This window comes from Ursus maritimus, unplaced genomic scaffold (assembly GCF_017311325.1).
Source record: "Ursus maritimus isolate PB19 unplaced genomic scaffold, ASM1731132v1 scaffold_4, whole genome shotgun sequence".
NCBI lineage: Eukaryota > Metazoa > Chordata > Mammalia > Carnivora > Ursidae > Ursus > Ursus maritimus.
The window spans coordinates 39,501,953-39,527,418 of NW_024426552.1; the positions used below are offsets into that span (position 1 = coordinate 39,501,953).

The following is a 25,466-nucleotide window of genomic DNA, read 5'->3' on the forward strand; positions in this document are numbered from 1 at the left end:
CTATGCATTTTATATTCACCGTATAAAATCCCATAAAAATGATTTTCTCTTTCATATTCCCCCTCTCTCTCTCCTTTTCCCCTCTTTTAGTATTTACCTGTCCGTTACGTACATATGCCTGTGAATTTGTAAACTTAGTTAATGGGTAGCATTCTCTGGGCATTGATAATTGAGGACAGAAAAGCTCAAGCAGTGCTCCTCTTAGGATTCACAGTGCTTCCCTGAAAGTGGAAGACAACAGCAAAGCTGGCCAAACTCAGCATCCTTGGGATGGGGGGCTGTTTTAATATTCTCTTTGTGGCCAATGTGCATTAGACATATTTCGGTTTTACTGGCACCTGTCTGGCTAATTCTGATGGAACAACAACAAACACAATAAAGTCTTGTTACGAAGCTATCTTTGAGCCACACCAGATTGTGATTGATTCTGTTGTGTTTAATGGTGTGGTGGCATTTTGCCTTAGGCCTTTTTTATTGAACAGTGGAAGGAACAGAAGAAGGAAACACTTGATCACTTTGTAAATGCTGCACATTGCAGGCAGGGTTTAATGACTGAACGTAGCCACTTCCAGTGTATTGAAATGCCTCAGCCTTGCCTCAAAGCATTGTACCTCTATTCAAATGGCAAAGAATAGAGTTCCTGTAAGATTGTGGAGTGCAGCTCATTTTGGGTATAAACAGTTGCTTTGACCTTGTACCGGCAAATAGACCCTGTCAGGCCTGGAATTGCAAGGCCAGGAAATCATCTGTTTAGTCAGTGCTGGTTCTGGTCATTAGTTTGTGTTTATGGCTGGGAATTGATAATATAGCCCTGTGTCTATGGAGCTAAAGTCTGAATACTAAAAGGGACCTATTTACCAACAGCTTTATTTTTTAATTTAAAGTTAATTCAAATTGAAATGAGCCTTTTAACCCTTAATTAGGACCATGTTTTCTCTTAAAAGTCAACCACATTAGTCAACTGGAGACAAATTCACTTTGCAATTGAAAGGCTGTCTACTTTCTTTCAACAGTAGCCACCAAGGTTTACTAAGTGCATTTGTTCTCCTTTCACTGTGGTAACTTTAACCATTCTCTGTATCAGCGTAGCTCAGACCCATCAATTATGACTTGGAGGAAAGTATGCTATGTGCTTTGGGAATAAGGCCAAGATTCTATCTTGAAGCTTTTTTATAATTATTATTCATTGTATACACAGTGCTCAAAATATTATTTCATACTTTTTCTTTGTTATTTTCCAAAGCTGATGGTTTGTTTTTTATTTTTACCCACCTATTGACCTGTAGTATTTAGTTCCTGTTTTATTGTTACCGTTTCATAAATATGGACTCAGCAGATTCCCAAAATATTTTTAATTCATTCACTACAAATTGGTATTATTTTGGCTTCCTTCTATTATCTTATTCACACTTTTTAGTGTTTCTCAACAGCAAATTAACATTTCACAAGGGCTTTATCATTTTTGTTCCATTGTGGCTTATCTTGGGGTTCTTCAATAAGTTTTAGGGTTTGCCCGGTAAGTGAGCTAGCATGTTCTCACTAACTTGGCACTTAGATTAGGGGAACTAAGATTAGCAAGGAAAAGATGAAACCTCCTAGAATTTCTAAGTAGGAAAAAAAAAGTAGATCGAAGTATCTTCACTCTCTTCACTGCTTTAAGGATTAAAATTCACCACGGAAATGATAAAATCACATAGGGCAACAAGACAAAGAAAGGAGGTTCTCTTCTGACTTGAAAGAAATATTCTTGAAAAAGAAATGACAGATTTTTGCTCTTTTCAGTGTTTTTCTGTATCAGAGTGGTATGTATTCAAAGGGCATGTTGATTTCATGATTGGATGGGTTGAAAAATAAATTGACCACCAAACAACTAATTCCCTATTTCATAGTTTCATCTTTACCAATAGCACAATAAAACCATATTTGATTTTATGTACATTTCAGATGGAGATACTTCGATCTACTTTTTTTTTTCTACTTAGAAAATTCTAGGAATCCTACAAATTTTGGTACACCAAATATTAACTTTTAAAGTGTCAGCCTGAAGAGAAGAGTTTTTAGAGATAAGTCAATCAATGCCCTTCACTTGACAAATGAAAAAAAATAGAAGTGTAGTGACTAAAATTGGGTTCAAGGTACTCTTTCACTTCAGAAATGCATCTCATCAGCTGTTAGGTGCTGGACAATGTGCTAGACACTCAGCATACAAAATGAATAGGAAGTAACTCCTCTCTCTATATTGCTCAGGGTCTAACCTGGGAGCACATGGTAATTACCACAGATGGAACTTCAGACTTACTTATAGAAGCAGAAGTCACTATCCCAACGACCTCATTAAAATCTGAATACCCTTAGTCAGTGACTTTGAGATAATACCTATTTAGCAGAAAAGACTAGATGCTAACCTGCCCTTCCTCCTTCCTAGTCCAGTGCTCTTCCTATAAGATGCTGAAAACAACTTGAAGTCTTGGGATAAAAAGAAGAGAAATTAAAGAATTTCTTGGTGAGGATAACATAAAAATGTTGTATTAAAAATTATCTTAGCACTCACATTTTCGAGCAAGGAGATCCATTTCTAAAGTAACCATGCCATATGGATATGACCTTTTCAAAGCTAGGATTGTAGATTTTATCGCTGTAAGACTGGACACAATAAAGTGTCTAGGTCATTTTGGAGATGAGTACATACTTGTCTGAGGAAAATGAATGAACAAAATCCTAACATTGTACGAACAAGTCTCCTTACTTAGTAAATCTGCTGATATCTAGCAGGGTTTGAGGAAGTGATACCTCTGGCTTTTAATGGTTATTAATTTAGACTCATGGCTCACCTTACTTTGATTTATCAACACAAAATCAAAGATGAGAGCTTCTGCCACACTTAACTACTTCAAAACTCTTCATTAAAGCAAGGGAATGAAACATTTCTGGGACCACAACCAGTAAGGTGGTAATTTCCCTCCACTCAAATGACATGAAACTGTTTAGTTTCTCTTCGGTTTTACTACCTTGGGATTGAAATCTGTAAATAATTTTACCAGTGTTTGAGAAGAACACATATAGTGGGTTACTGGAAGAAATCTGTAAATCAGAATTCTGTCGTTTTGGCAGAGGTTTTGAATATGTGTGGATCCACCTTAGTTGAATATTCCTTTAGTAGTTTGTCTGCACCAGGGAAGGACTTAACTATTTAGCAGATGTTTTTGTAATTTTAAAACTTAAAACTGAATAAATTTGAATTAGTATCCATTTTGTCTATTCTTTTTTCCTTGATATTCTGTAATAAATTGACTAAGATTTCCCTTGAGTAATGAAAGGATAGAAAACATTACTCTCTATTCCTTTAGCTGATTTTTTTTATGCTAAACCTTCTCAGTCTCTGAAATAATATTTGTATGAAAGAAATGTGCGGATTGTTTTATCACTAGTTTTGCATTCAAGGAGAAAGGAGGTGCTTTCGGATTACAGTCATTGCTTTTATTACTATAAGCAAGATACTAAAACACAGGTATTATGCCCCTTATAGGTAAAGTTTCAAATTCCTCCAGGAAGATTTTTTTGAAAGATGAAGAAGGTATAATAGATAGATAGGTGTTTAAGCACAAATTGATTGACTGCAAAGAAGAGAGATTATTTATTGGTGGAAAAAATTCAAAAATAAGTACGCTATATAAAGATTTCTCCTTATGGGGCGCCTGTGTGGCACAGCGGTTAAGCGTCTGCCTTCGGATCAGGGCGTGATCCCAGCGTTATGGGATGGAGCCCCACATCAGGCTCCTCCGCTATGAGCCTGGTTCTTCCTCTCCCACTCCCCCTGCTTGTGTTCCCTCTCTCGCTGGCTGTCTCTATCTCTGTCAAATAAATAAAATCTTAAAAAAAAAAAAAAGATTTCTCCTTATGCATTTAAAGAGAGTGTTTCCTACCAGTATAATATTATTAATGAATATAAATTATTCACTCATATTCTCAAATTTGTTGGACAATTTCGGTAGAAGATTTAAAGATCCTGCTGGTAGCAAGAAAGGAAAAACTTACTTGAATGACTCCTGCATATCCTGAATTTGACAGCTCCGGTCTTCCAATAAGAAACATACTTGCCCATCTCCGCATAACAATATTAGACATCAAATAGATAGAAAATCCTAGAGAATGATGAGAAAACATTACCCTTTGTGAGATAGTTTCTTACTAGGAGTAGATGACGAAAGACTTGCATTTGTTTAATTAAATAAGTTTTAAATGACTATTCTTCAATGTCATAACAACAGCTTAGAATTAGTAGGAAAATAATTCATGGTTCTAGAGAATAATTTGCTTTCAATAGGTGATATATACAAAATTAACAGCAGAAAAATCGCTTTTTTGGATTATACCATTGAATTCTTTATTATCTGGGGGCATGCTACTTTTTCTGTTTGTGCTTCAATCATCCATTCTGTAAAATGAGTAGATTAATATCTCCCCCAATGGTTTCAATGCAACTGCTGTGAGATTCAATTGAGATGGTAACTATGAAAGTTTTTCAGAAAGAGTAAAGATGTCTACAAAATTTAGGATGTTGTTATCGAATCTATTATTGTACTCTGTATACAGTTGTAATTTGATGAATATCAACAAATTGGAGAAGTAGGGCCATCAGTTAGCTACCAGGCACCAGAAGATGCAGAGTAGGGGCTGTCCCAACTGTGTGTCACCTGAAGTCCCAGAGCTCTGGGTCCTCAGACGTACAGCACACAGACTGGCCAGTGTGACTTATTAAGATCTTTTTAGCTTGGTTAGCCTATAATTCTATTTAGTACTTCTCAAATTCATCTCTGCTTGTCTCACATCCTTTAGAAATACTTTCTGCTGTAGAAATGAGAAAGTTGCCCATGGTGACTTAAACTAATAGGGTGTTATTTTTCTGACATTATAAGAAATCTTGAGAGAGGTGCTAACTGAAACAGCAAGTGCAGGTTACACATCTAATTTTCCTGGCCTTTTAACTTACACATCTAATTTTCCTGGTCTTTAACTTATTGTCACATTTAAACCATTATGTGGAGAATCAGTACTGGAATAATGTAGGTAGAGAGGCTTCCATTACATATAGACCATCTTCTTAGGAAAAAATAAAAGTATTTCAAAGACTTTCATCAGATTTCTGTTTGTATCTTTTTGGCCATCTTTTGGCCATCACTTGGGCCATCCATAACTATTTGCCATTACGTCTGTATAAAGAAGTACTCAGCAGACAGATTCTGAACAAAATCAAAATTCCATGAGCAAGCAGAAAGCAAGGTTAGGTGTTTAGTATGTGAACAATAGTACCCATCATGTTCCTCTACTTAACAGTTTGTCTTCTCCTGTTGATATTTGTGTATTTAATTATGCTACTTACAGGCCAGCTTTTACTATATTTTCCAATCTTTCTCAAATGAGATTCCTTCTGTGTAGTTCCTTCCAACAGTGCAGTCAGACTGGAATGCTTGCTCCTTGTGGTCTGTGTTAAATGTCTGTTGCCTGCTTTTGATTGCAAGGGCCTTTTTAATTAAGATGGACAGAATTAGGGACATTTGTATCTTCAAGGCTAACAGAAAGCCTGAACAAGAGTAATGTTTGCCAAGGATTTATTAAACCGAATATATATGTGTCTACCTATCTTTTATTATATCTAAAGTTATTGAATCATATTTAGAGAAAGTCAAGTTACAAGTTTGAGTCACATTCTTAACTTCTAGGTTTATTAACTCTAACTACTTTCAAGTTATTATTAGAAGTCCTGTGCTGTAGCTAAGAAGTGATTATATGACTGTCTTGTCTTTTCCTTAAATATCCCAGAGTATAGCCATTAATAATATTAACAAAAAGCGATTGAGTGTTTAGTGTATGCCTTTATGCTAAATGTTGTAAAAGCCGCAAAATCTCAAATAAAAACATAGAGATAAACTTACAAGCAACCAAAAAAACAAGTACACCAAAACACTGCAACTCAATCTTTTAAAGACTCGGTTGGCATTACCCTCTTGCAAATTTAAAGGTGCTCCATGAGCTAAATTGAAACCAGAAGTTAAGTGCATAGTTTGTTTATACTTTATATCATTTCCCCCTGAGGCAATATGACATGAGATATAAGTGGTAGTTTCTAACCAGTGCTCAAGAACATTGTTCAAAAGTTTATAATCCTAATCCGTGGTTGGTTAGGGCAACAGAATTTATCTGAGTGGCTCTCAATATGGCACCAAAACTTGTTCGATTTAGATAATCCTAGTGCAGCCATTCTTGGTGGAAACTAGAAAACAGCAAGACTAGGTTAACAATTGCTATCATCTTTATTTATTGTAATTGTGGGTCTTGACAGTAGATTTCCCTTGGCAGTATATATCTCAAGAAACATTCGGTAGGAAGACCCACTGTTATGGATATAATGTGTTACATTTCAAAATGCATTTAATGATTATAAAAGTTAAGATTTGTCCACACAGGCTTTACTTGCATGCAAATAACCTGTTATTCACAGTATGAAGTTGATATAGGAAAATTCTGGGATTCAGTGATAAAGATAACCTATAGGGTATATTCTATATGCAAGTGCTTTATGCCGTCAAATCTCAACATAGCATTAACATTGAGTCCAAAGATAATCTGGAGGAAACTTAAAAAATCTGGATCCTGAATTTAATCCTCAAAATAATGTCAAGAGACTTCTTGGTAGGATTTTCACCTGGATTTCATTTCCCAATGTAATTCTGGTATTAGATCAATGAAACATTACAGCATTTGAATTTTACATCAGATTAAACAAAAATAATATAGTAGAAGTATATTTCCGTAAAAGCAATAAATATATAAAGAATGCTAAATGGACAGCTGAAATCAATATTTCATGACCAGTTCATTGGGATTAAAGAAATGTCATTCAGAGATGTGCAGAAAAAAAGATGAATGCACACTTTCTTAAAAAGCTTTAATCTAGGCACATCTGGGTGGCTCAGTCAGTTAAGTGGCTGACTCTTGACTTTAGCTCAGGTCATGATCTTGGTGTCTCTCTCTAAAATAAATAAATCTTTTTTTATGATTTTATTTATTTGAGAGAGAGAGAGAGAGAACATGAGCGGGAGGAAGGGCAAAGGGAGAGGGGCATAGGGAAAAGAGGATTCCCCACTGAGCAGCGAGCCCTTCCTGGCTCCATTCCAGGACCCTGGGATCATGATCTGAAGTGAAGGCAGATGCTTAACCAACTGAGCCACCCAGGCACCCATAAAATAAATAAATATTTTTTTAAAAAAGCTTTAATCTAGTAACAATTCACAAGTAGATCAGTTTAAATAGAAATTATACCTCCCATGTATTTGAGATATAGAGAAGAACTATACTGAAATAGAAATTATACCTCACTATGTTTTTGAGATACAGGCAAGGAAATACATGAAAATTTTCAGTGTAAGCCATTGCTGTAGAGGTTAAGGAATAACACTGTCAAGGCAGGGGGAAAAAAAAAAAAAAGCTCCTGGGAACCATGCATCAAGAATCTTAAAATAACGAACCCACGATTTCTTGTTTCAGTTGCTTACTATTTGTGGAGATGGAGTTGTACACACAGAAACCAATAAAATCCGACCGAGTGTGTAATGCAGCGCTAACTGTAGTACAGAGAGTGTACCATTGCATCATGTTTTAAAAGGGAATGGCTACATGATGACATGGCTTTGCTGTATTTTCTCCACAAATAGTTCAATGCCAAGTAAAGCTGTGAAAACATGAGCTGGAAATTTCATCACACTCTGGTGCCAAAATAATCTAAATCTTCGGGGGTTTCTTCCCCCTTAACATTTGGTGCAAATTCAAATGTATATGTGGAGAAACTACACTGGGCCACACTATTTGCTTCTGTAAGTTCTGGGAGGAAAAAAAACATGGATTTTTATTCCTAATGAGTGCATACCCTAACATCCTGAAATCTGTTTTGCATATTTTCAAAAATACATTTTCCAAAATTATCGCAGCATTTTAAAAGAGCCGTTTTGTTTGTAGCTTGCCGACCAGGTTTCTACAAGGCTTCGGATGGTAATATGAAATGCGCCAAGTGCCCACCCCACAGTTCTACTCACGAAGATGGTTCAGTGAACTGCAGGTGTGAGAATAATTACTTCCGAGCAGACAAAGACCCTCCATCCATGGCTTGTACCCGTGAGTAGTTTTGCTGCAACCCATGCCTCCATGTTTGTTTTATTTTGTTTTCTCTTCTTGTTATTGTGCTTCTTTATTCTTTTTTTTAAAGCATTTGGCCCATTTCCTTCCGTTATCCATGTGCAAATTGAAAGCTTTCTCTGCTTCACTCTCCATGCTTGGCTCACCACAAACGCAACATTCATCACGCAAAACAAATTAGTTTTTAAAGCCCTTCCTGCAACAGGACCCCCAGGAAGAAGGAGAATTTTCTTTATCTTGGTTTAGATCTTGTATTACATTTGACAGACTAGGGGAGGTTATAGTCATGGGATTTGTGTTTTTACATTTCTATTCCCTCTTGTTACGTGTTGGTCATAGGTCATAGGGAAAAAGGACTAAGATTTATAAAACTAATAGTAAAGTTTTCATAACTATTCACAAGGGCATTGAATTTAGTAGTAAATTCCCTTGTTGGACTATGAGAATGTATCTTCAACCTTGAGTCAAAACTCCCCCGTTCATGGTTTAGGGAGGACAGTGCTCTTGAATCCATGTGTCTATAATCTCATGGATCCTCGAAGGACGAATTAAAAGTATATAATAGAGACAAGATGGTTATTTACCTCTTTCAGTTCCATTGTAAATTATCTATTTCCCTTGTAGTAGAAAACAGAAGTGAGGCTCATTAATCTTTGTTGAACTACTTTGCAGGACCTCCATCTGCACCAAGAAATGTTATCTCTAATATAAACGAGACCTCGGTCATCCTGGACTGGAGTTGGCCCCTAGACACAGGAGGCCGGAAAGATGTTACCTTCAACATCATATGTAAAAAATGTGGGTGGAGTATAAAACAGTGTGAGCCATGCAGCCCCAATGTCCGCTTCCTCCCTCGACAGTTTGGACTCACCAACACTACAGTGACAGTGACAGACCTCCTGGCACACACTAACTACACCTTTGAGATTGATGCCATTAACGGGGTGTCAGAGCTGAGCTCGCCACCAAGACAGTTCGCTGCAGTCAGCATCACAACCAACCAGGCTGGTGAGTACGTGCTGGATGCTTCCTACTCCTGCCATCTCAGAGCCAAGTAATGGTTTTGACAAAGGGAGTGGAAAAAAGGTTGGGAAAAAATTTTTTTTAGAAAGAGCCCCAGAATTTTCTGTCACATTTGGACAGTTATGTTACATTGAATAACTCAATTTTAATTCTTCAAGTTGGAATAAATCATATGTATTAGGTAATTTTGAACTAGTTTAATCTATTGTTTTGCAGTTTGGAAACTTTTTAATAATTGGGACACTGGAGATGTACTTATGGGGCTCCTTGACACATTTTGATATTTCAAAGAATTTAACAGACATTGAAGCTTAGCTTGCAAAAGGTTATGCAGGATACTTAAAACTAGAAATATCTTTACTTTAGTTATAATGATACCATATTTTTATGTCATTATTGAGTTATTTTATGCTTCTCAGCAGCTCTGAGTATTATTCACTGAGATCATTCTCTAGTTAATTAAATATAAGAAAATAAATCCATTTTATCTGATAGATATAATTTGTACATAAAAATTCAAAATACGGAACTTGTGGAGAAGCATAGTGAAAAGAGGTCTTGGTGGAGAACAGTTGAAATCACTGATCTGAAAATTTTGCAAATATAAATGACTTTTATATTTTCCATTGACAATCTTTTTCCAATTAAAACAAAATACTACATTGGCAGGTTGTAAGCCAAGGCCCTTTAACATGGAATGGAAAAATTAAACAACAGGCAGACTTCTCACCCTTCTTTAGCTTTACGTCCACAACATTTCTGTTCTCTTTACTATTAGTAAATCTCGCTCTCTCAATCACCCCTTAAATCTTTCCATGTAATTCTTATGAATTCTTGACTATAGCTTTGGTGTTTTTGTTTTGTTTTTCAAACACTGTGTAGTCCAACATTATTTATGGGATTTTAGTTGTGATTCTCTCAAACATATGGGAGGGTTATACTTGACAAAGTATACACATGTGACACCAGTGATACCCCTTTGCGATAAGGCAATCACAGTGTTTCCATTATTTATAACTGTGATGAATGAGAAATAAACAGTTTTCTTTTGTAGTCAACAAAGCCTGTGCAAAGTTAAGCTGATATTCATTGTATAGAATTGTTGCTCTAAGATGCCATAATTAGGGATACTACATTCCAAGCAGCTCAAGGCAAAAATATCATTGCATCATTTATACACAAATAAATAGTGGAGCCAAAAGAGGGGAGATAAGGAAGAGACAGCATGGTGCCCTGAGAACACTTCAACTAGAACTAGAGCTTCTCGGCTCTGCTCCCAGGTGGGTTTGCCCCGGAGCTGGAAGGCAGCATGGAGAGTCAACTTTGCCTGTTACCTGCGTTTGACTTAAATTTGGAAGTCCTCTGCTGTCTCCCGGCATTCGCCCTTTGCTCTGAGGATAGCAGAAGGAGTACTGGATGGCATAGGGGAAGGGAAAGACAGCAGACTAAATTCTCTCTTTAGCTGGGAAAGGTCTTAGAATAGCAGCCAAAGAGCTAGCCAAAAGACACCATTTTGGTTTCACTTGGCTCTCTCAAGAACATCAGTTAAACCACCAAAGTTGCACAGTTAAGAGATGTCACCCATGGCTAATATTCAGTAAATAGGCATCAGTATGACTCCGCTGGTTGTTAAAATTGTGTACTACTTCTCTACTAGTTCAAAGTAGTTCTAACTACTTCCGCAGGTGAGTGAACGCAAATACCTCTGTATGGGTTCACTTCTCAGGTACCCTGGGTAGTCTGCTAGAGCCAGTGTCTCAGCTCCACCTATCCTCTCCCTTAATTTGGCAACCAAAGGATAAATGCTGGCATAAAGGGGGTCTTCACAGCCTTGCACTGGAACTCCTCCTTCTTGATGCTATGTCATCGATAGGTATTTTGAATATTACCCCCAGCAGAGTCCATGTGCAAATGTCTCCCTTTCTGATTCCACATCCCTCTTTTGTTCCTACTTTGCTTCTGCTCTCCTATATTGATGGAACTCTTTCACTTTTACATTCTCTTATGGTGACAAACTTTATTTGTAGAAAAGACATGACTTTTAAATGAAGTGTGCTGAATCATTATTTTAATCTTGCTTACTGAATCTGTATTTTTCCCCCTGGAAGCTACATCCCACACCAAACAACATATGTTTTTGCTTTGTTTCGGTTAATGGTATTTAAACTTTGTAACTAATAGTATTTAAAAATTTGTAACTTACGTTTGCTTAACTGTCTTCCATGAGAGTAAAAGATGAGTAATGCTGTTGCTATATATTGCATGATTATAGCTTCTCATATTCAGTGAACACAGGGATTTTAAGAAATTATAATTATGTGGCAAATGGCTTTCTCAAATCCTATATTTCATGCTGATTTACAACCTGGTTTAAAATAGGAGCATCAATCTGTGTTATAATTATCTCCTAAGTCAAACAGAAACGTATAAAAACAAGCAAGACCTCCTTATTTCCTATCTTATCATTGGCCTCTGGCTTTCTGACAATGCATTTATCAGGAAACTAATAGTTCCAGATATATACAGTGAATGAATCTAGGTAAGGTAACCAAGAGCAGGCCAAGACATTAAAAAATAAATGGGGTTGATGCTTTGGCCCTCCCAGTTACAAATCACGGGGTAAGACAGATTCAGCAGGGATGATATCAGTTACTCTCTGTAACCCAACTATCATATTTTTTTTAAATTACAAATTGTCTACACTATGCACCACTAGGCATTTTATATATTTATTTCTGAGTGTCTGTATCATTTTGTGTGCCCGGGGTGGTAGAGGTCTTTGTTCCATCTTCGAACCCCACAGTAAGATATATAAGCAAGATTAGGAGCAATGCCATTTCTCCAGGGAGTGTTTCTTTGTTTTGCTTTATTTTTGTTCTTGTGAAGGTTAATGGACTGGTAGCCTTGAAAAATGAGCTCCCTACCACTAGAAAGATACGCCTGTGACAGATATGATGCCATGGTGTTTAAATTCCTCCTAGTCTCTCTATCTTTGACAGGGATATAAAGGGGGAACGTGAATGTGTCCCGTTTAATTTAGTTTGTGAGATTGAGTTTGTTGATTTTTCTCTTGATTACATTGTGAAAGCGGTGTGATGACCACGTGATAAGGCACCTTCTAAATTGTAGAGGATTATATTGTAAATTCGGATGTTTGTTCAATACTTTCACAAAGTATGCCAGTGAGACCAAAAACATGGTCTTTACCTAAAGATTGTATCTGTGAATCTATCAAACATGTTCAGAAAGAATTGCAGATTGCAAAACAAAGATCCGTAAAGTTATAACTTTGTGTAGATTGTGTCTTCTTGTTTTCTTCCCTGAATGAGTGTATTTACTTTTTCAGTTCTGGAAATAATCATTCCACTAGTGGACTATCTGTCTTAGTTTATTCTCAACCTCCACCCTAGCTTCTGCCCACTGTTCAGTATCCTATAGCATGTAAGGATCTCAGACTAAAATAGGGAGCACTAATAGAGACTCTAGGGGTTCAGTCTTGAGGGTCACCCCACCCCTATTTTACAGCTGGAGAAACTGAAATCCCAGGGGCTTTTCCAACGTTTTGTCAAGACTTTCATTTATGTCTCCCAACTCCAGTTCCATTTCCAACTTCTAGCCTCACAGTCTTTCTGTCATCCTGTGATTCATGCCATGTGGCTACTAAAGCAAATGCTTAGCCATGGAGACAGAGAGGGGCTTTGCTGGAACGCTTACTCTGACTTATGCCATCCCTAGTAAACTTGGTCCTTGTTTCTCAGTCATCTGTCAAAGGGTTTCTTAGGGGCCTTCTGCACTAGATCTCCCTTATCATCTCTACTATTCCGCAAACCTAATCTCATCCTTCATGTCCTCATTCTCCGCAGATGATTTTCCCTCTGTGATATGTGATTCATAATAAGAAGTAATACATTTGGTCTTGGTCCCAGTTCAGGGCACAATGCTCCTAAAAACCCTGGAATTTCCTAAGTGATAAGAGTAATAAAGGTGTATTTTGTTATTCATAATAACCCCCTTCAACCAGGCCTGCATTTATGTTAATGAATTGGCTTTTGGAAAACCCCTAAAGCTTGGGTCTGGTTGCCAGAGGAACCAAACCCTGTGATTAGAAGGTTGAAACTTTCAGTTCCCCTATTCCCCACCCCCAACTCCAGGAGCAGGGAGAGGGGCTGGAGAGAGAGTTCAATCACCAGGGGCCAAAATATAATCAATCTTGCCTACATAAAGAAGCCTCCTTAAAAGTCCAAAAGATGGGATTCAGAAAGCTTCTGGGTTGGTGAAGACATACAGGGGCTAGTAGGACACATGCCTGGAGAGAGGGTGGAAGCTCTGGGCCTCTTTCTCTATACCTTGCCCTACACTTCTCACCCCTCTGGCTGTTCCTGAGCTGTATCTTTTTACAAGAAGCTGGTAGTCTAGTCAGAAAAATGTTTCCTGCATTCTATGAGCTACTGTAGCTAATTAATTGGACCCAGGGAGGAAGTGGTGGGAATCTCTGATTTATAGGTGGTGAGACAGAATCACAGATAACAACCTGGATTTGAGATTAGCAGCTGAAAGGAGGGCAGGGGGACTGAGCCGTTAACCTGTGGGATCCAAAGCTAATTCCAGGTAGATAATATCAGAAGTGAATTCAGTTGTAGGATACCCAGCTCATGGGTCAGAATTGCTTGGCGTGGGGAAGTCCTCACACATTGGGTAACCAGAAGGGAAGTGTTTTGTGAGTTGAGTGTTGAAATTAGAGGAGACACAGCAGAGTGTGTTTTTCCTCTTAGACTGTCCTCACTTATCAAGACCATAAAGGTTAAGAAGAAAAAGAAAATGCTCCTCGCCCCCACACCTGGCTTCTTTAAATCCGATTTCCACCCTTGTACCTGCTAACTCTCACTGATTCCAGAGTCTTTATAGAATGTGCTCTCTGAACAAATCTCCTTCCCTTCCAGCATCTTCAGCATGCACTCTCCTGGATCTTTTTCTTTGCCTTTTGTGCAATTGTATAGGTTTTTCCTTCATCTTAGAGAGTTACAAAGAATGAAATAACAGAAGCAGCAATAACAACATGCACATAAGCGTGTGAATCTTTAAGATTCCTATCCTATTTTTCTCCTAATTTTCGGTCTAAGATTAGGGTTTTTTTGGGTTTTTTTTTTTGTTTTTTTTTTTTGTTTGTTTGTTTGTTTGTTTTTTTGTAGAGTAAGCCTTACTTCTTTCGTTCTCTCATTAATAGTAAGTTTTGATTTTTGCCCTCACACGATAGCAAGTCCCCTCCTGGAAACCAGTAATAATTTCCTATTTGTATCTCTATGTTAAATTGTTCAAAAGAATATAAATTTCATGAGGCTGTGGGCCATCTTTGATGTTCACATTTGTATTTCTCAGACTTAGAACAATGCCTTCCAGCACCTTGTAATCACTCAAATGTTGAATGAATGAATGATTGTTTAATGGAAATTTTCATCATTCAAAATTAAGTATATTCTCCCTCAATCAACTTTCTTTCCTTATTTTTTTTTTCCCCTCTGCCATTATGACCATCGTTTCCCCAGTTCACCAGATTCTAAACTAACACTTGGAAGCATCTTTGGTTCATCTTCTACATTTAAGAAGTTGTCACATGCTACTGATTTTTCCTTTCAACTGTTTTGGATCTTTCATACTCTTTTCGCTATACTTACTGTCAATTTCTAAAATTCCTGATTATAGCGTTTATAAATAAATGATGTGATGAATTGTAATAGTCCTTTTTTAATGAGGTTGAGATTCCAAGATAAAAAAGTAGAAACTAATATGTATTCATTTAAATAAAAATATTTTACTGCTTAGAAACTTCTTTCCACTGAGATATGTGCAAAAGTGTTAAGAGGTCAACAAATATGTTTGAATGCCTCTTTTCCCTGCACTCCGTACATGCTCAAGCCATGCAGGAATTTGCAATGTAAGTATAGAATTAATAACAATATATATGAGGGGGCACCTGGGTGGCTCAGTCAGTTAAGCGTCTGCCCTTGGCTCAGGTCCTGGAATCGAGTCCCACATCTGGCTCCCTGCTCAGTGGGGAGTCTGCTTCTCTCTCTGCCCCGCCCCCTGCTCATGCTTGTTCTCACTTGCATGCGCACGTGCTCTCTCTCTGAAATAAATAAATAAGTAAATAAAATCTTTTTAAAAACCCCAATATATATGAAACAAACAAATTTACATAAGACACTATGTAATTAAATTAGTTAAAAATTTTAGGGAAACCTTTGAAGAAGAGTTAAATGTACTTTGAAAAATAGAAATAAATCAGATAGATATAAAGAAAAAGAAATATACCATATCATGGTATTGGCGTTGAGGCTAGGCTGAAAGGAGGAAATTGATCTTGCTTAAGGGGTAATAAGAAATCAGGTTGAATAGTCAAGGAAGACCAGGCAACCTGAATGTTACATAATGCGGTGTTGGAGAGAGATAAGTACTTTGAGTGGAAGAGTAACTTCATTCAATTTGTGTTTTAAGAAGTATTATTGAAAAGAGCAGGGAATAAAGTCAATAAATAAAATTCTTAACATTTGAATGACTTAATTGTAATCAAAGAATGAAATAAATAACATCATTGGATTTATATGAGTATTAACATTATCTGTAATTATTATTTTCAAATCTAACATGGCATTTTTAAAACTTTCAAGCCAGAAACTCAACCCTTAAAAAAAAGTTTTAGGGATTTTGGCTTTTTTCTGCTTGGATTCCTGACTGCCAGATTGTTGACACTGAAGTACCATCAGTCCTAGAATTATTGGACTAACTAACCTTAGCTTGACACTTAGTAAATGGCATCCTGTTTCTCTCAATTTATGTTAGTTGAAAGAGATGTCCCTCCATTCTCTGGGTCTTAGTATTGCTCTAGTATTTCCTTTTTCAACATCTCCCTAGTTTTGATTATATTTTGCTCCAGGCATACACATTTTTAAGATTTTTCTCTAGTTCCACTTAAATTTATTTTTTCTCTATGAACATTATCCTGACCCCAATTGTTACCTAGAGCGAACAGAACTTTCCCTCCTCTTTCAATTTATACTTCTACAACTCTGCATGTATGTGTACAATTTCTCTCATAAGACATGACTTGTTCACCTATGTTAAAATACTACAATTTTACAAAGTAGTACTGTAGTACACCTTTTGTGCTCATACCTCCGCCCAGATGCCTTGGAAGTTAATATTTTATCGCAATTGCTTTATCATTCTCTCCCCCTTCTCCTTCTCTACATAGATATTATTTATTTCTGAACCTCTTGAGAGTAAATTGCACATGATGTGCCCCCTTTTCTGCTAGCTACTTCAGTGTCAGTTTCCTAAAAACACTGCGATTTCTTTTTTTTTTTTTAAAGATTTTATTTATTTATTCAACAGAGATAGAGACAGCCAGCGAGAGAGGGAACACAAGCAGGGGGAGTGGGAGAGGAAGAAGCAGGCTCCCAGCAGAGGAGCCTGATGTGGGGCTCGATCCCAGAACGCCGGGATCACGCCCTGAGCCGAAGGCAGACGCTTAACGACTGAGCCACACAGGCGCCCCAACACTGCGATTTCTTACATAACCTCGGCACATTTATCAAAATCAGGACATTCACATTGTTCCCTGCTGTTATCTCAGATACTAGTCAATTTTTGTCAATTGTTCCACAAATTTGTTGTAGCAAAAACAAATTGCTATTCTGTTTAAGTTTCTATTTATAAAATAGCTCCTATTTATAATAATGAATAAACTAACGTTTTTCTGTGAATTAAGTCTGATAAAAAAAAAAGTACAAAAGGAAGGGAAACCAACACTTATTTGTAGGACTTTCTAGGTGCTTGGTATTAGTCTGGGAATTTCATAGTTGCCACACCACTTGAAAATGACAACTAAATAATATTATTGAAAAGAAAAAGAATTCGACTTTGTTTTATTTAGATGTCCTATCGAAGGACCACTAATTTATGCAAAGAAGGATAACATCTTAGAAACTATCCAATATAATGAAAAGATGCCCGTTCTCAGCTTTAGACAGAATGGCTTCTACCATCCACTTAATGTGATGATCAAAGACAAATCCCTTCTTTTCTTCTGGTCAAAAATCACTATCACATGAAGGGATTGAACTAGAAATCCAATTATAATTTTTCTTTTTTCTAATTTATCTTTTGTAATGCTGGGACTACAATTCAGAGCTTCACTACTTGTATATTATTAATCATTAAGTGTACCTTTAAGTGTACCTATCAACTTATGTCCAATAAAGGATTTTGGAAGCCTTCTGGCTAATGGTGTTGTGGCCTGCTATCTCACAGAATGAAGTAACAGTGTCCATTAGTAAAAAAGAAATAGATATCTTTAATACATCTTGAATAAGCAATACATCCTTTTAAAAATGAATCCTAGAACTACCCTTTGGCTAAGTTCAGAAACTACTCTAATTTTTTTACATTGATAAAAAATATTTCTAAATTTTCTATATTTCTGATTTTGAAATACATTTCAGATATTTCTAATCTTCTATATTTCTGATTTTGAAATACATTTACTCCATCTTGTTGTTCTAGTGGAATTTGGAAACAGCATATATGGATATTGGAACATCTCATGTCAAAGATAGCTGGTCAGTCTTCAGCATTTCTGACGAGGCAAAAGTTTCAGTATAAAGGTAGAAAAGGCACAAAGCTGCATCTGCTATTAAAATATGAACACTTATTGGTGTAGTTTCTATAGAAATGTATGCTGTCGTGTAATTATGTCCCCTGGAAGTAAAGTAAATATCAGAAGAATTTACATTAATTCTTTCAGAACAGGGAGTAAGGTGTTTTGCAACATCAGTGAAGTGAAGTAGAATGATAAAACATAATGAAAATCAACCACAAAATAGTGGGGTAAGATTCCAGTAATGCACTATGATTAATCCTCCCCTCCTTATTTCACTTGTATGATTAATAAACCCTGAAAATGGAAATCTCAGCCTTTTATTTCTCGCAAGGAGCAAGTGAGGTCCGAGTCAGGCGCAGAGATTATGACTGGATACATACATTATAATTTTCCTGGTGCATTTCACTTGCGTGGTAATTTAGCTTCTTTCTGATTTGAAATTGAGGCAGATACCTGTGCTTCTGGGAATATCACTCTGCAGTGATATGTCCTCGTGTGCCTGAAGCATTGCGCATCGTTTAGCACGTTAACGATGGCTTTCAGCCATCACGTCCTGGGACGGAGGCAGATTACAGATCTGCAGCAGGAACTAAAAGCTGAACAAAAGTAGAACCATAGACTGTCCTCACAGTTATTCAGAACTTTTTGCTTTTCTTTCTTGCTGGCTTCTCCTGAAGGGTGTTCAAGAGAACAGGGATATCAACAAGTAGCTGGAGGTGGAAATACAGTGTTAACTAAAGCAAATAAATTCTAAGAAAGAAATAGCCATTTGACGCTAACTTCATGCCGTCGTCACTGCATCTTTCCAAGAGCAAAACATGCTTCTTTGACAGAAATCTTTTTTATTCTTATTTTCCCCAAGCAGAATGTTTTTAGTCTCAAAACACAGAAAATACAATGATTTAACTTTTAAATGTGCTCTACCCTTTAAGGGTTAAATTAAACATGAAAGGTCCTTAGGGAATAATTGCAATGTGTGCAAATCATTGAGAAATTGAATAGATGCACATATCTAAAAGGAAAAGAGGCTTTGTTCTCAGAAGCAAACGTTTTACTACCACTGGCCAGATTCTTCCATAACAAACTTTTTTTTTCATTGTAAACATTTAATTATATTTCAATAGCTCCAAAAATATTATCTCAGGGTCAATAACTATGATGTGGCCCCAAATTCTGACTTTTATAATCCTATAAGCACCACTGTCCAAAGTGAAGAAAAAGGCATCCCTTGCTGAAGGGACTTTACTGCCATCTGACATGAAGGTGTTGGGATAAGGACTATGAAGTTTGACATCCCCACAATGCCAGAGCTTTGAAATTCTATAACATTCCCACCGGGCTAAGGAATGCCAAGGCCAAAACGCGAGAAGCCCACATTTCTACCCTGTTTCGTCGGTAATTGCTGATCTAAATCCGCTTAATATGATTAACACTGCACTATAGTCTATTACATAATGATCTCATTTATAGATAACTGTCATTTTGTATAACTGTAAGTGGTTAAATGTCTTGTTCATGATTACACGATTCCAGAGTTCCTGCTCTTAACTGTTAGGATATTCTTTTTTCGATGGCTTTGCACAAGATACAAGTAATACTGAAAAAAGAAATGTATAAAAACATTTATCATATTATTGTAAAATTTTGACTGCCTGCATACAGATCATATGATATTTTTTCTTTTGAAATCAAAATTTCACTTGATTTGAGCAATGCTGATAAGAACTAGAAACCTGAGTTGCCCTATTTGAAAGTTATTTAACCAAATCTTTCTTGTTAATACCATATAAAACCCCTAAACTTCTAAAGTAGCTTTGAATGATCGATTGTGATTTCTATTAGTCAATGCTAATTATCTTGGGGGCACCTGGGTGGCTCAGTCGGTTAATTGTTCCACTCTTGGTTTCAGCCCAGGTCATGATCTCATGAGTCCTGAGATCAAGGACATTGAGCTCTGTGCTCAGCAGGGAGTCTGCATGAAGATTCTCTCCCTCTGCCCCTCCCCCACTTGTTCTCATTCTTTCTCTTTCTCTCTCTAAAAAAATAAATATTTAAAAATAAATGAATAAATAACATTTATCTTGAAAATTTGTAATGATCCAGAAATAACGTCTTACTAGTTTTTATTTTCATCTCATTAGAAAAAAATAATTATAACAAATCAAAAGAAAGAAAATATTTGTTCACAACTTTGTCCAAGAACTAGCTTTGAAGAACAGGCTATATGTCAGGGTAGGAAGAGCTCTGGAATGAGTGTCAAAATGTCCTTTGTGCTCCCAGTCTTTGGCTTGAGCCTCTGAATAGGCTCAAGGAACTAAATATATATTCTAACTAACTATATATTCTAAGGAACTAAATTAATAAAACTGTACCATGTACTTATGGAAAAATAATCCAGTGTTTACTTACAATCGAAACAAATATGATTAGAACAAAACAATATTTGAAAGGTAAAGTGGTGTAGGACAGTGTCAAAGTCCAGTTGTAAATTTGGTGTTGCCACTTGATCGTGAAGTGACTTATTTTTTAAAAATTTTTTTGAGGAATTTATTCCCAATTTTATTTTAAAAATGAATTGAGGGGCGCCTGGGTGGCACAGTGGTTAAGCGTCTGCCTTCAGCTCAGGGCGTGATCCCGGCGTTATGGGATCGAGCCCCACATCAGGCTCCTCCACTATGAGCCTGCTTCTTCCTCTCCCACTCCCCCTGCTTGTGTTCCCTCTCTCGCTGGCTGTCTCTATCTCTGTCGAATAAATAAATAAAATCTTAAAAAAAAAAAAGAATTGAAGCAGTTCTTGGACTAAACTGGAGTCCTTGCATCCTTTCTGAAATAGATACAATACTACACACAGATTGCTGTGAGGAGTAAATAAATGAGAGACAGTATATGTAACTGAGAAAGAGCTTAAATAAGTCATTGTGCCCTGTTTCCAGTATAATCATACTGGTCTTGCTTTGTCTAGATGAAAATAAAATATGAAAATATATATATGAATAAATATTAAAATATGAGGTCAAGCTCTGAAATACTCGATGTGATTGGTTTAGGCCCCAAATCTTTCTTGGCTTTGAGTCAGCACTGAGGTGCCCATGTGAAGGTCTAATGGAAATGTCTAATAGGCAGTTGGATATATCGGTTTATTTGAGCTAGGACAAGACCCAAAAGCATCCATTAAGTAAAGGGATAGGTGGGGCACCTGGATGGCTGAGTCAGTTAAGTGTCCAAATCTTGATATCAGGTCAGGCCTTGATCTCAGGGGCATGAGTTGAAGGCCTGCATTGGGCTTCATACTGGGTGTGGAGCCTACTTAAAAAAATAAATAAATAAAATAAAAGGATAGGTAAGAATAAGAAAACGATAGTCAAGCAAAGAATGTCTATAATGATTAAAGAAAAGAAATGGACAGAGATATAGGAAGAAATCAGTGACAAAATAATATTTTTTTAAGTTTTTATTTTAATTCTAGCTAGTTAACATAAAGTATTATATTAGTTTCAGGCATACAAAGAGTGATTCAACACTTCCATACAACACTCTGTGCTCATCACAATAAGTGCACTCCTTAATCCCCCTATCACCTATTCCCCCTATCCCACTACCCATCTCCCCTCTGGTAGTCATCAGTTTGTTCTCTATATGAAGAGTCTATTTCTTGGTATCTCTCTCTCTCTTTTTTTCTTTTGCTCATTTGTTTCATATTTTAATGCCACATATGAGTGAAATCATGGTATTTGTCTTTCTCTGACTGACTTATTTCGCTTAGCATAATACTGTCTAGCTCCATCCATGTCTTTGCAAATGGCAAGATTTCATTATTTTTTTATGGATAATATTCCAGTGTGTGTGTGTGTGTGTGTATGTGTGTGTGTATACACATATATACTACTTCTTCTTTGTCCATTCATCAGTTGATGGACACATGGGCTGCTTCCATAGTTTGGCTATTGTAGATAATGCTGCTATAAAAACAGGGTGCATGTATCCTTTTGAATTAATGTTTTTCTATTCTTTGAGTAAATACCCACTAGTGCAAGTGCTGGACCGTAATTTTTTTAGGAACCCTCATAATCGTTTCCATAGTGGATGCACCAGTTTGCATTCCCACCAACAGTTCAAGACAGTTCCTTTTCTTCCACATCCTTGCCAACACCTGTTATTTCTTGTGTTGTTGAATTTATCCAGTCTGACAAGTGTGAGGTGTTATCTCATTGTAGTTTCGATTTGCATTTCCCTGATGGTAAGTGATGATGAGCATCTTTTCATGTGTCTGTTGGCCATCCGTATGTCTTCTTTGGAGAAATGTCTGTTCATGTCTTCTGCCCATTTTTTAATTGGGTTATTTGTTTTTTGGGTGTTGAGTTTTATAAGTTCTTTATATATTTTGGATACTAACCCTTTACCAGATATGTCATTGGTAAATATTTTTTCCCATTCAGTATGTTGCCTTTAGTTTTGCTGATTGTTTCCCTTGCTGTGCAGAAGCTTTCTTTTTTGATATAGTCCCAATAGTTTATTTTTGCTTTTATTTCTCTTGCCTTAGGAGACATGTTTAGAAAAAAAATATTGCTATGGCCAATGTCAGAAAGATTACTGCTTGTGTTCTCTTCTAGGATTTTGATGATTTCCTATCTCACATTTAGGTCTTTAGTTCATTTTGAATTTATTTTCGTGTATGGTGTAAGAAAGTGGTCCAGTTTTATTCTTTTGCATGTTGCTGTCCTGTTTTCCCAACACCATTTCTTTTTCCCATTGGATATTCTTTCCTGTTTTGTCAAAGACTAATTGACCATATAGTTGTGGGTTCATTTCTGGGTTTCCATTCTGTTCTAATGATCTGAGTATCTACTTTGTACCAGTACCATACCGTTTTGATCACTATAGCTTTGTAATATAAATCAAAGTCCAGAATTGTAATGCCTCCAGGTTTCTTTATCTTTTTCAAGATTTCTTTGGCTATTCAGGGTTTTTTGTGGTTCCATACAAATTTTAGGAGTTTGTTCTAGCTCTGTGAAAATATGGTTAATATTTTGATAGGATTTATATTAAATGTATAGATTGCTTTGGATAGTATAGACATTTTAACAGTATTTGTTCTTCCAATCCATGAGCATGGACTGTCTTTCCATTTCTTTGCATCATCTTGAATTTCTTTCACCAGTGTTTTATAGTTTTCCACGTATAGGTCTTTCCCCTCTTTGGTTAGGTTTCCTCCTAAGTATCTCATTATTTTTGGTGCAATTGTAAATGAAATTGGTTCCTTGATTTCTCTTTCTGCTGCTTCATTACTGGTGTATAGAAATGCAACAGACTCCTGTACATTGATTTCTGTATCCTGCAAATTTACTGAGTTCGTCTATCAGTTCTCACAGTTTCTTGGTGGAGTCTGTCGGGTTTTCTATATATAGTGTCAACCTCTGCAAATAGTGAGTTTTACTTCTTCCTTAGTAATTTGGATGCCTTTTATTTCTTTTCATTGCCTGATTTTTGTGGCTAGGGCTTCCAGTCCTGTATTGTATAAAAGTGGTGAGAGTGAAGATCCTTGTCTTTTTCCTGACCTTTGGGGAAAATCTCTCAGTTTTTACCTATTAAGGATGATTTTAACTGTGGGTTTTCATATATGGTCTTTGCTATGTTGAGGTATATTCCTACTAAACCTACTTTGTTGAGGGTTTTTATCATAAATGGATGCTGTACTTTGTCAAATGCTTTCTCTGCATCTATCAAAATGATTATATGGTTCTCATCCTTTTTCTTATTGATATGATGTATCATGTTGATTGATTGGTGAATATTAACCACCCTGGCAACACAGGAATAAATCCCATTTGATTGTGGTGAGTTACTTTTTTAAAATATTGTTGGATTTGGTTTGCTAGTGTTTTTTTGAGGATTTTTGCATCTATGCTCATCAGAGGTATTAGCCTGCAGTTCTCTTTTGTTATGGTGTCTTTATCTGATTTGGGTATCAGGGTAATGATGAATTTGGGTTTTCTTTCCTTTTCTATATTTTGAATATTTTGAGAATAGGTATTAAGTCTTCTTTAAATGTTTGGTAGAAATCACCTGTGAAGCCAACTGGCCCTGGACTTTTGTTTGTGGGGAATTTTTTGATTACTAAGTCCATTTCTTTGCTGGTAATCAGTCTGTTTGAATTTTCTATTTCTTTCTGTTTCAGTTTTGGTAGTTAATATGTTTCTAGGAATTTATCCATTTCTTCTAGGTTGTCCAATTTGTTGGCAGATAGTTTTTCATAATATTCTCTTATAATTGTTTGTGTTTCTGTGGTGTTGATTGTTATTTCTCCTTTCTCATTTATTTGAATCCTTTCTCTGACAAAAGAATATTTTAACAGTGGTTTCGTATAGGCTTAAAATAATTAACTTTTAACCAAAGACAATGTTGTGATGTTAAACAGAGATTTTGCAATTACTTAACATACTGTAAGTAAGACTGAGAAGGACAAATATCATATGATTGCACTGGTATGTGGAATCTAAAGAGCAAACGAATAAACAAATAAATAAAAAACAGAATAGAGCTATAAATACAGAGAACAAATTATGGTTGCCAGAAGAAAGGGGTCAGGAGGATGAACAAAATGGTAAAGGGGAGTGAGAGATTCAGGCTTCCCAGTTATGGAATAAATAAGTCATGGGAATAAAAGGCACAGCATAAGGAATATAGTCAATGATACTATAATAGCAATGTATGGTGACAGATGGTAGCTATATTTGTGATGATCCTAGCATAACATATAGAGAAGATGAATCACTGCTATGTCGTACCCTTAAAACTAATGCAACATTGTGTGCCAACTATACTAAAAAAAAAGAAAAAAAAAAGGCCATAGGGAGGTTTGAGGAACTGTCCTTCAAGAATAAAACTTGAAGGCAGTTCTCCATGGTTCCTCGAAACTAGCTAGTAAGAAAAACAAAATCCACATCATGAACTTTGACCTTGAGAAGTTGTGTGACTTCCTAAAGCTTTGTAGCTTCTCCATGCCTATTACATATTAATCTGCTTATTAATCTGCTAACAAATAAGAGCAAATCTCTAAAAGGAAAAAAAATTCAATTACTTAGGGAACGCTCATCTTTTATCATTAGAGTATTGTTGTTTTTTAGGGGTGCCTGGGTGGTTCAGATGGTTAAGCTTCTGCTTTCGGCTCAGGTCATGAACCTGGGGTCCTGAGATCAAGTCCCGCATCGGGCTCCCTGCTCAGCGGGGAGACGGCTTCTCCATCTGCCTTTCCCCTGGCTTGTGCTCTCTCTGGCTTACTCACTCTCTCTCTCCCTAAAATAAATAAATAAAATCTTTAAAGGAAATAGCTTTATAAAAAGAAAAAGAAAGGAAGAAAGAAAGATCCTTAAAAAAAGAATATTGTCTTTTAAAGTATATTTCAATAAGTTTATTATATTTCCAAAAGAATATTTTAAATGCCAAAAATTATGCTCTCTACAGATATTAAGGAAAAATATTTCTTCTCATGTGCTTTTATGTGTTTGTTTTATCTTGTCATTTGATTACAGATTTTGAGCAGAGTTTGTCCATCTTTTTCCACCTATGGAGGGTGTGTATATATCCTCTAAGGAATACA

General features: G+C 36.4%; 1 protein-coding gene across 1 annotated transcript in view; it reads left to right on the forward strand.

Moving 5' to 3' along the window:
- Positions 1 to 25,466, forward strand: part of EPHA3 (EPH receptor A3) — a 351,034-nt gene that overhangs the window by 214,246 nt on the left and 111,322 nt on the right. Inside the window, exons 4-5 of the mRNA XM_008704448.2 lie at positions 8,014 to 8,169; positions 8,863 to 9,198. Coding sequence (XP_008702670.1) covers positions 8,014 to 8,169; positions 8,863 to 9,198 — 492 coding nt within the window. The remainder of the gene's footprint in view (positions 1 to 8,013; positions 8,170 to 8,862; positions 9,199 to 25,466) is intronic.